The sequence below is a fragment of the Caretta caretta genome, chromosome 2, assembly GCF_965140235.1.
Source record: "Caretta caretta isolate rCarCar2 chromosome 2, rCarCar1.hap1, whole genome shotgun sequence".
Classification (NCBI taxonomy): Eukaryota; Metazoa; Chordata; order Testudines; family Cheloniidae; genus Caretta; species Caretta caretta.
Window position 1 is genome coordinate 148,504,480 of NC_134207.1, and position 15,459 is coordinate 148,519,938.

The 15,459-nt window shown below is 40.8% G+C and overlaps 1 protein-coding gene across 3 annotated transcripts in view; it reads right to left on the reverse strand.

The window, feature by feature from the left end:
• Positions 1-15,459, reverse strand: part of LPCAT1 (lysophosphatidylcholine acyltransferase 1) — a 184,480-nt gene that overhangs the window by 153,106 nt on the left and 15,915 nt on the right. For all 3 annotated transcript variants that reach the window (XM_048839485.2, XM_075125481.1, XM_048839484.2), the window contains exons 2-3: positions 13,273-13,415; positions 12,008-12,222 (exon numbers count right to left, since the gene is read on the reverse strand). In XM_048839485.2, the coding sequence (XP_048695442.1) occupies positions 12,008-12,222; positions 13,273-13,415 (358 nt within the window). The remainder of the gene's footprint in view (positions 1-12,007; positions 12,223-13,272; positions 13,416-15,459) is intronic.

Consider the following 15,459-nt stretch of genomic DNA (forward strand, 5'->3'; position numbering starts at 1 on the left):
GTGGATTAATCTGTTTTGTCTTCTCAGATTTAGAATGGAGCAGAGACCTTTTCGAGATGAGAAAATAAGAGCAATAAAACCTCCTGCGACAACTCTTCTACTGCTCATATTGCAATAGGGAGTCTGCTTTTCTTAATGATGTCTCATGAGAAGGATCCCTGAAGAGGAATGAGGAAGTGGGTGGAGGAATATGTAGAGATGGAATCACACTAAATAGTCTTTGTCAGTTATCTCCAGGACCCACCAGTCCATCGTGATTCCAGCCTATGCTGACAAAAGAAAGGCAAGGCTATTGCCAAAATGAGGGGATCCACAAGAATTGGTACAGGGCTCTTGTCAAAAGTCATCAAACCTGATGCCTGGTTGATGATGCCATGTGGATAGTACCAATGGAGGCTGAACTTCTTGAACAATGAGGCCTTTTCAAGAAGGCCAACTGTCTTCTGTTGTTGGTAAGAGAAGCAAGTTGTCTGAAGAGCACTTGACACTTGTATGTCTTTGGATTAGAGATAAGATATAGAGGCCCAAAGACCACAGAGTGGCTCTGGAGTTGGAGTATGGACAGCAGAATCTGTCTTGCTGTGGAATAGCTGCAGCCCCTTAAAGGTCAGGTCTTCTATTATCTAGACTTCTTTAGAAATGCCAGAGCATTGAAATCATGGTAATTTGTGCATGGAAACTGAGGTAGGCATAGCACAGGCAGATGTGATAGAAGCAACACTGTCTTGACAAATTGGCCTCCAGCTCTTCCAGAAACTGAAGCACTTTATTCCACTGGAGGTAGTCACATTTCACTAGAACAACTTGATAATTTACTATGTGCATTTGGAGACTGGTGGAAGAACAGACCTTTCAGCCAAAGAGTTCCAGCCTTTTGGGGTCATTGTCCTACAATGTCATTTTGAGACCTGCCAGCTGTTTAGATTTCTCATGTACTCCAAATACCTAACAGCACACAGCTTAGTTCATGTAGAAATATTTGAAACCTCTTGGGTGGGAGGGAAGGGGAAGGGCTAGTAATGCTGATCAGCTCTCTTAGGCCTTGTCTACATTACCACAGTAAGTCAACCTAAGTTACGCTACTTCTGTATGTGAATAATGTAACTGAAGTCAACGTACCTTAGGTCAACTTACCAAGGTGTCTACACCGTGCTGTATCAACAGGAGATGTTTCTCGGGCAGCTTCAATACCGGAGTCGATGGGAGAGAGCATCGACTGCAGCAGTGTAGACATGGCCTTAGTTGTGGGAGATATACAGGATGGATTTGCCTTGACAGGCTCAAACCCACCATTGATTGGCATAGTTAGTCTGTCAGCTGCAGAAGAATGAAGACGATCAAAAAATGTCATCAATTGTCTTAAACAACTTTGAGTTGTATGTCCAGAGTGTTAGCACTATGGCTCAAGTGATCTTGGAAGAATTTCAAGTCATCTGGAGGGGAAAGGATATTTGAAGTTCCAGTATCCTCCAGAACGGGGGAGGAGATAGTGAGGAAACTGCAGGCGGATTAGAAGACATCTTCCTCTTGGTAGTCAACACTTCCCTCTCCTTAATCCTCTAGGGGCTCTATTCCTGTCACCCATGTTGGATCAGATGGCTTAGTTGTGCTCCGGAGTCTAGCCAGAGAATGAGATCTCAGCCTTAGTTCTGTGAGGATGAACAAGGGTTGGGTTCAGATGATGGCTCCCTAATGGGCTGATGGGGAGGAAGAGGTGATGGAATAGATGTCAAAGAGGAGTCAGATTTCCCTGGTGTTACTGGTGCTCTAGGATGAGGGGGCACTATAATGCCCATAGGAGTGAGAGTACTATAGGTATTGGTATCGTGGGTCTTGGTATCATAATTGGTACTAGACTTAGGATTCTTGTTGCCTACTCAGAAGAACCCACTGATATTGAAAATCTGGTTGGTACCAGTATGATTGGTATCAATGGTTGCAACACCAAGACTGGCACAGAGGAAATCAGTACTAAAGCAGGAGAGCTTCCCTGGATATGGTTAGTGGCAACATACTTATTGGCACGCTCAGTAAGGGGGTCTCAGGAGTGATTGTAGAGCCAGGCTCGTCACTGATTTAGAAGGTGTGACTTTAGAAGAGTCATGGACATGGTGACCAATTTTTTTTCCAATCTGTGTCAGAGAGGGAGCCTGATGTCTAGAGTCAGTTTTGGAGCTGTGCTTCTTTTTGCCCTAGCTAGAAAAGCTCAAGGCAGTACCAGGAGCCAGTGCTGGGCTCAGAGGTGTCTGGAAAGGCAGCAGATGCTCGAGCCACATCCACATCACTGGTACCAGTGGCTCAAGGTGATCAGAGTCCCAGCTCACAGGGCCACAGTCCCACTTCTGTTTGGGTCTCACTCATCATAGAATCTGCTGCTCCCATTGAATGCTCGAACAGGAAAAGCTAGAGGTTAATATCCCTGGATCTCTATGTCCTTTCTGAGGAGTGGCAGATGGAGTACTGATCTGGGATATGGTTTTCATCCACAAGAAAAGCACTTGATGTGCCCATCATTCAGGGGCACAGAAGCATCACAGAAGGATAGACAGGACTCAGAGTCTAGAGAGATTTTGCCTGAACACCAAAGGCATAAATAGCCTGAGAGGAAGTATTTCGTTGCCAATGGGTGAAGTTGGGGGAGGGGGGAATTAAAGAATTTTAACTAAATAAATAACTAATCCTAAAACCAAGGGCTGAATCTGAAAATGATGTTTACCAAACTGAATTTTGAACTTCAAGATAAGTAAAAACAAAAAAGAAAAACGGTTACCATTTGTAATTAAAAAAAAAAAACCAAACAGAAAGTAAAAGAGAGATACTAAATATGGAATACATTCCCAATTTGGAATACTGTACTATCAGAAAATGCAGGGAATGATATCTGCTGAAGATCATACTCTACTTCTTCTAGTCATGTGATGATATGCACTTAAATTTTGTTAGGTTTTGCAGTGAGAATGACATTTACGACTAAGTAAACTAACTACTTTTCCAGGTATTTTTGGAGGAGTTAAATGCACTGATAAGGATTACACAAAGAATCATACACAACACACTATGATATAGTTATTTCCATAAGTTCTCCTCTTTCAAAAATATAAATTATTATTAGCTAATCATTAGCCGAAACACTAATCTAACCTAACTGGCTTTTGCTTACAGTGTAAATGAGTTGAGTATTGATTTGGATACCTATGGCATGGCATAAGATACATACTAGCAAATATTTATTATGTATGCAATATTCATGTGGTAGTTATTAATTATATTTATTTTCATCGTCATTATTCTAAAGATGAAACAGATGCAATCTTATACCTGAAGTATCCCTCAATATTTATCTTATGGACATTGCATTATTTGCCAACAATGAAAAAGGATTATTTCTGCTTCTAGGAACAGGTATTGGTTACAATACAAGAGGCAGCCAACGCAAGATGAACTCAGGGATTTCCAAAACAGGGATGCAATTGACAGACTCCAAATAGCTCTTCCATCTGAATGCAGACATTTATCAATATAAACAAATAACGGTAAAATTAGCAGACTTCGTAAATCTGTTGAAGCTACTTCATCAACCAGTAAGGGTGAACAGCAAATCTAATCTTGTTTTACAATCACCAAAACCTCAACAGTGCTTCAGAGTAAGGTTCCCCCAATGAACTGGAGTCTTTGAATTTTCTGTCAGGATGGACATTTCAAACAAAAAAACTTTTCTGTAACAACATTCAAAATGAAAAAAAAAAAAACTTGAGGTAGCAGAGTATGAACATGAACTCAGTCTATATGTAGCTGGTGTAAGTGACCTTATAATCACAGAAGGGAAATACCACCCAATTGCTATAAGCATTTCTTGAGAAAAGCAACAAAAACTAAGCATCAAATCCCTCACAGTGGAACTGACTTGGCAATGGTCTGGCTTAGAAATGAGTTAAAGCACTGAGCAGAAAAAGGCTGTGTTTTGGAACTTTCACAGGTATGTATTCATTGTTTTCTCTCAAATGAAACTGGTGGAAAGGTCCCACATTCATTTGTAAGTCATACGGCAACCTTCAAAGAAAAACTTGTTTTACATCTTGATGGTACTTATGAGTTAATTATCTTACATGCTCAACCTGTTTCAGAGACAAACATTATTAGTGCCTGTCAAATTCCATCGCATCCCTTTCTCAGGTAGATCTGGATCACTCTCAAGAGTGCCTCAATGTCACTGGTAAAAGAGAAGGAATTAAAGGTATCGGAATTATGGCCTTAGCACTCAGCAGATGGGCTCTCTCCTATAACCTATGTACCCAAATTGCAATCCAAACCAGCAAATCGTTCAGTCTTGGATCTGATCTTCAAATGACATACAATGAATCAACACCAGCACAAAAGCAAGGTGACCATGTTGATGCAAATAAAGAGCTAATGACACTTCAAAAATTCAAATTATTCACTAGTGAGCCAGCCTCCAGCACACTGCAAAACATTGCAAAGAAAGATTTGGCTACAGAAGTGACTCAGGAAGCTCTGCTGAATGAGGAAATATTTGGCCAGAAGTAACTACGCTACACTACAAGGTCAGGTCGAATTTAGCAGCATTACGTCGATTTTATAATGAATGCGTCTAAACAACCAACCCCCTGCCGCCGATCTAAAGAGCTCTTAAAATTGACTGCTGTACTCCTCCCTGACAAGGAGAGCAGCACTAAAATCAACCTTCCTGGGTTGAATTTCGGGTAGTGTAGACACAGCACTGTGCAATTCAATGGTATTGGCCTCCAGGAGCTATCCCAGAGTGCTCCAATGTGACCGTTCTGGACAGCACTTTCAACAACTGTCTGCTGTGAATTGCTTGATTCACTGTGAAAGAGTCTCCCCTTTTGTTCTCAAAAATGTATCTTCTGTAAAGCCTACTCTCCCATTTTTTTCCCCCTGCAACTGCAAGCGTTTCTATGCTCCCCGCATCAACTCCATCCCTGAGGTTATCGCAGATTAGAAGGTGAAAAAAAAAAAGCACTTGCAATGACATGTTTTCAGAGCTCATGCAATCCTCCTGCACTGATAGGGAACAGCTGAATGCATGGAGGCATTGGTGGCAGAGGCCAGGAAAGCATACAGTGAGCGTGATCTGATGCGCAGCGTGTCTCGGTGTGCTCTTCTAATTGCCCTGATGCCTGACTGTTCAAAATTGGCTACCAGGTGATCAGACTCCACCTCCCACCCCGCCATAAACGTCTCCACCTTACTCTCAGAGATATTATGGAGCACACAGCAAGCAGCAATAACAATGGGAATATTGCTTTCACTGAGGTCTAACCTACTCAGTAAACTGCACCAGTATCCTTTTAAACGCCCAAAGGCACATTCTACCACCATTCTGCACTTGCTCAGCCTATAGCTGAACTGCTCCTTACTGCTGTCCAGGCTGCCTATGTATGGCATCATGAGCTGTGGGAGCAAGGGGTAGGCTAGGTCTGCGGAAGAGAAGAATGAGGGGGGATTTGATAGCTGCTTTCAACTCCCTGAAAGGGGGTTCCAAAGAGGATGGATCTAGACTGTTCTCAGTGGTAGCAGATGACAAAACAAAGGAGTAGTGGTCTCAAGTTGCAGTGGGGGAGGTTTAGGTTGGATATTAGGAAAAACTTTTTCACTAAGAGCGTGTTGAAACACTGGAATGCATTACCTAGGGAAGTGGTGGAATCTCCTTCCTTAGAAGTTTTTAAGGTCAGGCTTGAGAAAGCCCTGGCTGGGATGATTTAGTTGGGGATTGGTCCTGCTTTGAGCAGGGGGTTGGACTAGATGACCTCCTGAGGTCCCTTCCAACCCTGATATTCTATGATTCTATGAACTATTGGCAATTCAACATCCCCAATGGTAATTTTCCAGTCTAGGAAGAAAGTCCCTTCTTGCAGCTTTCCAAACAGCCTGGAGTTCAGAAAGATGTGAATGTCATGCACCTTTCCTGACCATCCCACGTTGATGTCGGTGAAATGGCCCTTGTGATCCACCGGTGCTTGCAACACCATTGAGAAGTACCCCTTGTGGTTTATGTACTCTTTGGCAAGGTGGTCCAGGGCCAAGATAGGAATGCGCATTCCACCTATCGCCCCACCACAGTTAAGGAACCTGATTGCAGCAAAGCCATCCACTATGCACTGCACATTTCCCAGAGTCACTACCCTTCTTAGCAGAAGGGTATTGATTGCCCTGGCTACTTGTATCTCAGCAGCCCCCACGGTAGATTTGCCCTCTCCAAATTGATTCCCGACTGACCGGTAGCAGTCAGGCATTGCAAGCTTCCATATGGCTATCGCCACTCGCTTCTCAACTGTCAGGGCAGGTCTCATCTTGGTATTCCTGCGCTTCAGGGTGGGGGACAGCTACTCACAAGTTCCATGAAAGTGGCCTTACGCATGCGAAAGTTTCGCAGATACTGGGAATCATCCCATAACTGCAACATTATGCGGTCCCACCAGTCTGTACTTGTTTGCCAGGCCCAAAATCTGTGTTCCACTGTATCAACATGCCGCCATGCTATCCCAACTGCCACATCCCGTGCTTTCAGGAACGTCTGTGTCCATGTCCTCCTCTGAATCTTCCTCATGCCGGCGGCTCCTAGCTAGGTTCTGCACATACTGCAGGATAATGCGCAAGGTGTTTGCAATGCTCACAAAAGCAGTGCACAGCTGTGCTATGGCGTCTGCACGGATAATCCAGGAAAAAAGGCGCAAAATGATTTTTTGCCATTGCTTTCAATGAGAGAGGGAGGAGGGGAGACTCACCACATGTACCCAAAAGCACGTGTGACAATGTTTTTGCCCCTTCAGGCATTGGGAGCTTAACCCAGAATTCCAATGGGCAGCGGGGACTGCGGGATAGCTACCTACAGTGCACCACTCCTTGAGTCGATACTAGTCACGGTAATGAGGATGCACTCCGCTGACCTGGTGAGGGGAGGGATAGCTCAGTGAGGGGGAGGGATAGCTCAGTGGTTGGAGCATTGGCCTGCTAAACCCAGGATTGTGAGTTCAATCCTTGAGGGAGCCATTTAGGGATCTGGGGCAAAAACTGGGGATAGGTCCTCCTTTGAGCAGGGGGTTGGACTAGATGACCTCCTGAGGTCCCTTCTAACCCTGATATTCTATGATTCTATGACCTAATGCGCTTAGTGGGGACATGCATGATCAACTGTATAAAATCAGTTGCTAAAGATCGACTTCTATAAAATCAACCTAATTTCGTAGTGCAGAAATGCCCTTAATATCTTTGTTCAGGAAAGGCTCATGACACCAAAGGAAGTGCCCAAACCAAATTCCATGAAAAGGACAAGGGCTCTGACATTTTCCTCCCTCTATGCAGCTGGAAAAGAAATGAAAAGCAAAGACAAGGTAGTCACAATAAAGGCTGATCTTCTGATACTAAGTGCATAGTTACTGCCTATAAGGACATTGTGTCCTGAGCTAATGCTAGTTCCATTTACTCTTGCTGAGGTAAACAGGTGTCTGAAGTTAGAAATAAGCCTGTTATGATAGACATGTTAACCAGAGATCCTTCTCCTTGTGAGATAACACTTGATAGTACATCCTCTCTGGTGATGGATAGCCAAGCACATGTAATGGCACTAGGAAAACCTCTTCAATGTACAATCATTGGAAACCTTGCAAACGTTTTTGTGGAGTGAGTTCATCATTCTGGACAGCATTTCAGCAGGACTATACCTTTGACAAGTACACACAGGATTCTATTAACGGAATGATGCAACAGAAGTGCTCCAAAGCTTCTAGGACAATTTGGAAAATGATTGAAGACAGATTTGTTCCACTCAACTGCTCACCAGATCACTTGACCCATCCCAAAAATAAAGCTGATCTGCCTTCTTTCATCTCTGAAAAACTCCTACCCAATGCTCCACATACCAAAACAATTTTCATATCCGGAGGGTTCAAAGAAGACCGTACAGTTAAATCATCAAACCCACCTGTGGACACAAGTGAGTTGCAAAGCTGACCATGAAGAGGCAGACACCAGGACTGTACTGCACTGTATGCATATAGATGTTGATTGTGTCATCGTGTCAGCACAAGACACTGACGTTCTTCTGTTAGTAGCACACTGACAAAATGCCTTGCAGCAAATTGTATTTGGGTTTTTTTTAATGCACATTCTTGTGCATACTATCTGAATGAAGCTTCTGCCTGTATATCGTGAAGCAGACATAGGAACAATACTCTCCTTCCATGTCCTGACAGGCTGTGATACAGTTTCCCATATTGCTTGGTACAGCAAGAAAATGGCTTTGACAATATTCATGGAGAAACAGGGACTTTAAGGAAGTTGGTTGATTCTGTAGATCATCCTTCCCATTTCAGCAGAAGAGTTGTAACACGTACAATTTTCCTGATGAGGAAGAACTGTGACAAAGCATGGGTGATATTCTTCTCCAAGTATCTATCACCAGATGCTCTGTCCCAACTAGAGATGCACCATGCTATTACACCCAAAGAGCTCACTTTCAAGTCATGATCTGGAGGCAAGCAAATGCAGCTATCCCACTGGAGAATATGGGTTGGACCAAACACAATGGAGGACGGATACCCAAGCTTATGTCAATGTAGCCAATACCTGACAGCTGTACAGAAATTACCACTGTGGATGCATCAAAGAATGTATATCACAATGCTGTAGCTGCAGAAATGCCACACTGGCATAGATTGCAGCCTGTAGCTGCAAGGAGCACATTGGCATATGTAGAAACTGTTAAATTATGCTTGTCTAAACAATGTGCGGAATATATAATAACTGTATGTAGTGGAATAAAAACCATAGAAATATACTAATTTTTCAAATTGTATTTAAATTATCATCTCCAATTTAGAAAGTGAAATGTTCAAACTTCATCCTGGTAAACATTTTTTTTTCAGTTTCAGCACATTAAAATTATGAAAGATAACTTGTTTATCTACTTTTCTCCAAAAATGCCTTCTACATCCTATTTTACAGTAATGTGCCCAGCCTAGAAACAGACATAATGATAAAAGGTTGAGGAGCCAGAGAGCAGAAACCTCACATACTAGTCTAAAGGTATGAGATGGAAATGGAGCTACATTTCTTTGTATCTCACAATATTCAGCTCTGCATAGAGCATACACTGCTTTCCAGAGTATTCTGGCCATCAGTGTCAGAAGTTCAAGTCCTCCTAAGAGTAGGGATCTACACTGAATACTTAAATTGAAATTCTTCAGTTAGCCACTTGCTTTTGGTGTTACCAATTATGTAAAATTCAATTACTCAGAGCCAGAGATATTTGGGGACCACCCTTCCTAAGACAGTCATATGTAACTTCTTACTGCCCTGCAGAGTTGTGATGTAACTCTAGAAATTTGTTTGCAATAAAACTACTGCTAAAAATCACATACTACAAAGCCTTAAGAATCCAAAAACAAATTTCAGACTAAATTATTTCTAGGTCACAGCACTGACAAAATACAAATAATTAAACCTTTCAACATGTTCATTAGTTTCAAAGTAATGTACTAGATTATTAAAAAAAAAATCTCTCAGAATCAACTCTGCAATCCAAAAAATATATGGGACCCAGTTTTGGTGGATCATAAACAACATAACTCCAATATGAAGCATATCCAAAGTCAGAATATAGATAGGAACACAGGAATTTCCATGCTGAATCAGACCAGTAGTTCCATTTTCTCCAGTATCCTATGCGACAATGAGCATTACCAACTGCTTCAGAAGAAGCAGCTCTACAGGGCAAGTTTCCTCCTAAAACCCAAAGGTTAGAAGTAGGTTTATACCCTGCAATTTAACGATTTACATCCCATTCAAGGCTCTTATTTATTTTTTAAATACTTGCTGTTATTCATATAAATGTCTAATCCTTTTTTGAATCCTGTTAAGCTCTTGGTCCCTTTAATGACCACAGTATGTTGTATTTCTTTTTACCAGTTTTGAATTTGCTACCTTTCAATTTCACTGAACATTCCTTAATCTTTCATTACCATAAAAGGTGACTACATTACTGATCAAACTCCTTTTTTATTATGCTCCACCTGTTCATCTCCTCTCTAAAATGAACAGTTCCAATCTTTTCTCTCTTTTCCATGTTTCTAATCAGTCTTATTGTCCATGTTCAGACACTCTCCAAATCTGTTCTTGTGAAGATGGGGGTGACAAGAACTGAATGCAGTATTCCAAATAAGAATGTACCATTGATTTACATGATGATATAATGCTTTCCATATTTTTCCATCTAATTTCTTATACAGTCTAGCGTGATTGATTTTTGACGGCTGCTGGACATTGAGCACAAGTGTTCGTGGACCTGTCTATAACAACACTCACGGATTAAATCCTGGCTCTGGGGAAGTCAATGGGAATTTAGCCTTTTACTTCGAAAGGGGGCAGGATTTTGCTCCAAGTCTTTTCCTTAGGTTAATACAGTTAATTTAGAACCCAGTGAAGTTTATAGAGGAAATAATTTGAATTACTCAGTGTGCATTACTTTGTACCTGTCAAATTTGAATTTTATCTTCACTCTATGTATCCCTACAGATTCAACTTCATGATCACATCTCCTTGGAACTTCGATCACTACGTAATCTTTTAAACAGAAGTACTTTCTTCTACACAATCTAGCCTTCCTTTGTGGAATTTAGGCAGATATAATATCCCACTGATTTTTGTCATTCCACCACATTTCAGTAATCACTCTTATAGCAAGATCCTCTTCTACTTTCAGATGAACTATTTTTTGCTTTTAGGCTTCATTCACTTATATTCAGAAATTTGTAGTTTTTGTTTTTAACCATGTGTCTACTTCTACAAAACTCTTTAGTATTCTGACTTAATTTAACAGAATTTGGCTCCGTGACCTTGACGTTTCCGGTTCTGCTGTAGTTCTAGCCTATCCTTCACTTGATATAGAGATACATCTGTATCACTGACTTCTCTAACAGATGTCTTCATCAGACTTGATTGCTCAACATTTGTCAGTTCTGCTCCAATTTCCAGTTTAACCAAGTCCCCAAAACTTTATTATTCATATGTGTCAATAGTCTGGTTCCTCTTGATTAAGGTGGAATTCATCGCATCTATCTAGGCTCTCTCTACCCCAAAGTGTATCCCATCCAGTGTCTAATTTAAACCCACTCTCTTTTTATAGGTCTTTATATCCATACACTGAGATGCTGAGCTCTGTCTAGCTGACCCCGTGCATGAAACTAGTAGCTTTTCTCTGAAATGCTTCCAACCAGTGACCTTCCTAACAATCTGAATTCAGCTTCCACAACCTCTCTCCTATACCTCCTTATGTCATCAATACGTACCACAACCACAGGCTTCTTCCCACACTGACTAGAAGTTTGTTTAGCTGTTTGCAAGATAGCTGAGGAACTGGTATCTCTGAGCCATCTATGTTTCTAGTGACCAAACTCCAAACCACCCCAGTCTGCCTCTCTCTCAGATCTGTAGCACCATTGCCTAGAGCCACGTGCTTGGTGCAGGAGGGACAATCAGCCTCCCCTATCTCAGTCAGAAGAAATAGGTCCCTCCATTCAACCTAGGTCTCTTCCTTTCACGAGACCAGCTTCCTCAAGTGGAAAAATCAAAGGAAAGAAATTCTGGGTGGACTTGTTCTACAGTGTCCCTACATACCAGAACTTTAAATAGTTGTCTCTCTCCCTGCTCTTACAGTCCACACTCTGCCCTCAGGATGTTGTGTTCTGAAAAACTTGAATTCATGACTTACCTCTGGATTCTGTGGAATATTTGGTTTTGCTTCCTACAGTCATTTACCTTTTGAAACAACCATGTCATATTTTTCAGTTAACTCATTTAATAATCAAAACAACCCTGTAAAATTTTACTTCCTCACTTGTTCTAACAACTTTGTTGCTTTGCTTACGGTCCATCCCCGATCTGCCAAATTTAATATGCAGTCATGACATTTCTAGGACTTTATTTTTAATCTTACTTGGAAAATAAAATTTTGACTAACTGAACTTACTTCCCCATACAGGAATATCTTTGCTTTCTGCCTTCATCACAATGGAAGCCATAGTCATGGTCACAGGAATGGCATCGAAGTATGAGGAATGTGGAGCCAGAGTTAATATTGCTGCTTCTGCTGGTAAAGCCTGTCTGCCCTTTACATTTATCCAATGGAATCCTCCAGCAAACCACATTGTTCTCATGATTGCTTTCAGCAAAAAGTCCACTACTCTGTAAACAATTTAGATAATGGTTACATTACTTCAGTAATGTAAAAGTGTTACAAACATTGTTTTTAAATCAATGTGTTGTGTATATTCAAGAAATTAAAGCTTTAAACAGTTAAAACACAAATTTTCAATATCACATCAAGATATACAAAGCAAATATACTTAAAACAATACATTATATCTGTTTTTACTGTTCATTTGCTATTCCATTTGTATCAAGCCTTTTCTTACTTAGCTTACATGAAAATTTTGATAATCAATGGAAATGTTTTTATTGATTTGTATGTATATGGTGAAATTGATGTTTACTGACATTTATCAATAAAAATCTAATCCTTCCAAACCTAAGTATTCTGTTTTATTGAACCAGAAACATTTATTAAAGTTATTTTGTTCTCATTTTCTGAACACGTGTAAGCCATTTTCAAACCAACAGCATCTAGTTCAGTTATATTTTATTTAATTCCTGAGTATTTTAGGCATCTTTCTTACACAGAAATCCCCAATTTTGAAGCAATGAACACTAACTGATTTTGACCACTAAGAAAACCATCACTGGGTACAGACCTTTAAGATTATTAAGAATATTTTCTATAAAATGTCATCTTGACTTTAGCAGAGACCTTAATTTAAAAATTACATAACTGTTGGTGGTTTCTTAACCTTTCCAGAAAACCTTCTTTGCAGTAAGGAGAAATAGATATTTATGGAAATAATGCAAGTTAAAGAATATTAAAATGACACTGCAAAAATTGTGCTTCACAAAACCAAGTTAAATCCCCCTCTTTCTCTGCAATCTAAGGGCCAACTGATAATGCAGATATGTATTTGTCAATTCACATATTTTTAACTTCTCATTTTTTTAACTTCTCAAAAATGATAGATTTTACACTTGCCACAGATTTGCCTTTCCCATATTAAAAAGAAAACTGTCTAGTACTGTCAGGTTATTCCAGGACTTCTCTCCTTGAAGCTACTAAGTTATATAATGGTTATCTATTTATTGTACCGCAGTGTATGCTTTACCAAATCAACGAATGCATTGACTCACTTTCGCCACCAGGAGAGAGGCCTTTCCAGTTCTCTCTCAGCAGATCCCATTGAAGCAATGAATGCAAAAGGCCAGGCCAGTAACATCATAAAAGCAGCAAAAAAGAGTCGGATGGGGAACAAAGTCAAGGTCATGAAGGCAATCTGCAAAACCCAAACAATTTTGTTATTTTAATATGTAATCTAGATTGATGGGAAAAAAGTTTACTATTTTAAGAAACACTTAAAAAGAACAACCAACAAGGTGTCAGTTGTTTTTGCTGATCCAGACTAACACAGCTACCACTCTGAAACTTAAAAAGAATGTTAGTTAAAAAAAAAAAAATGTCCATGCGTAAGGGTGAATTCTTAACTATTTTTTTCCTTAAATAAATTTTGAGACAAAAAGGGTCAATCATTTGAAAAAAAAAAAATACTTTTGTTATTATATGAAAAATATATTATATATTACACACAAAGTTACACTAAAAGTACATTGTGATGGGATCCCCAGGGTGCAGCCTGGGACTGTGGCACAACTGTGCCACCTTAACTCTCCAGCCAGGGCTCTCTCTCACAATGCTTTGCTAGTGACAAGCAGAGAACCCCTCCAGGCACTGTTATCTCTCAGCACAACAGCATGTGGAGCCCCACACCCAGCTAGATTGCATGAACCACTCATGAAATCACACAGAGAAAAGCACCAGAGAAATCCCCCAAGCTCCCAGCCTTGTACCTCAGATTATACCGTCTTGCGCTGTTCAAGTCCCTTTCTTGAGTAATGCAAGTTTATTAATTGGTTCACCACTTCATCAATGGAAAGTAGATATATACCAGCATTTGTAAACCTGAGCAGATTTACCAAGCACTTCAGGCAAACTCACTGGTAAAGATAAACAGTAAAACAAGCTTACTGATTACAAAAGACAGTTTTTACGTGATTACAAGTGATACGCAAGAAGTCAGAGTGGCTACCAAAAGAAAAGAAAAGAAAATATAAGCATGCAGTCTGAACCTTAACCCTTATCACACTAGAAAGTGTTTAGATCAAGCAATGTTCTCACCCCACTGGATCTTACAGTCCTTAATATACAGGTTTGTCTCTTAAACCTGGACCAGTCTCCTCTGTTGGAGTCTTCAGTCTTCTGAGCGTCCTTGTTGCTTGCAGCGTAGGTAGGCAGAAGAGAAAAGGCAAAGCATGGGGCCATTGTGTTCTGTTTTATACCCTTAGTCCATGTGCTTGGAGAAGAGAAGTCCAGGGATATCTGGTGTGCATTGCAAGGTTGAGCAATTCCCCTGGTGTGGCGTTGGGCAAGTGAGTCACTGCATTGTAGCTCCCTTGTTGGACAATGGCTTTTGACAGTTGCTCAACACCAGCCCGGGCATTGGTTATCCCCCTGGTTACTGTCTTTGGGAAGCTAGTATCTGGGCTCTTCCCAAACCCACAACACATTTTAGTGACCATCATACAACACAATTCTCATAACTTCATATGCATAAATGACATATATTAGATGGAACAGTGGGTTTCAGCAGATCATAACCTTTCCCCTGATACCTCACATAGCATCACAGACTTTAAGGTCAGAAGAGACCATTATGATCATCTAGTCTGACCTCCTGCACAACACAGGCCACAGAATCTCACCCACCCACTCCTGTAACAAACTCCTAACCTATGTCTAAGCTACTGAAGTCCTCAAATCATGGTTTATAGACTTCAAGATGCAGAGAATCCGCCAGCAAGCAACTCGTGCCTCACGCCGCAGAGGAAAGTGAAAAACCCCCAGGGCTTCTGACAATCTGCCCTGGAGGAAAATTCCTTCCCAACCCCAAATATGGCGATCAGCTAAACCCTGACCATGTGGACAAGACTCACTAGCCAGACACGCAGGAAAGAATTCTCTGTAGGAACTCAGATCCCACCCCATCTAACATCTCATCACAGGCCATTGGACATATCCACTGCTAATAGTCAAAGATCAATTAATTGCCAAAATTAGGCTATCCCATCATATCATCCCTTCCATAAACTTATCACGCTTAGTCTTGAAGCCAGATATGTCTTTTCCCCCCACTGCTTCCCTTGGAAGGCTGTTCCAGAACGTCACTCCTCTGATGGTTATAAACCTTTGTCTAATTTCAAGAATAAACTTCCTGATGGCCAGTTTATATCCATTTGTTCTTGTTTCCACATTGGTACTCAGTT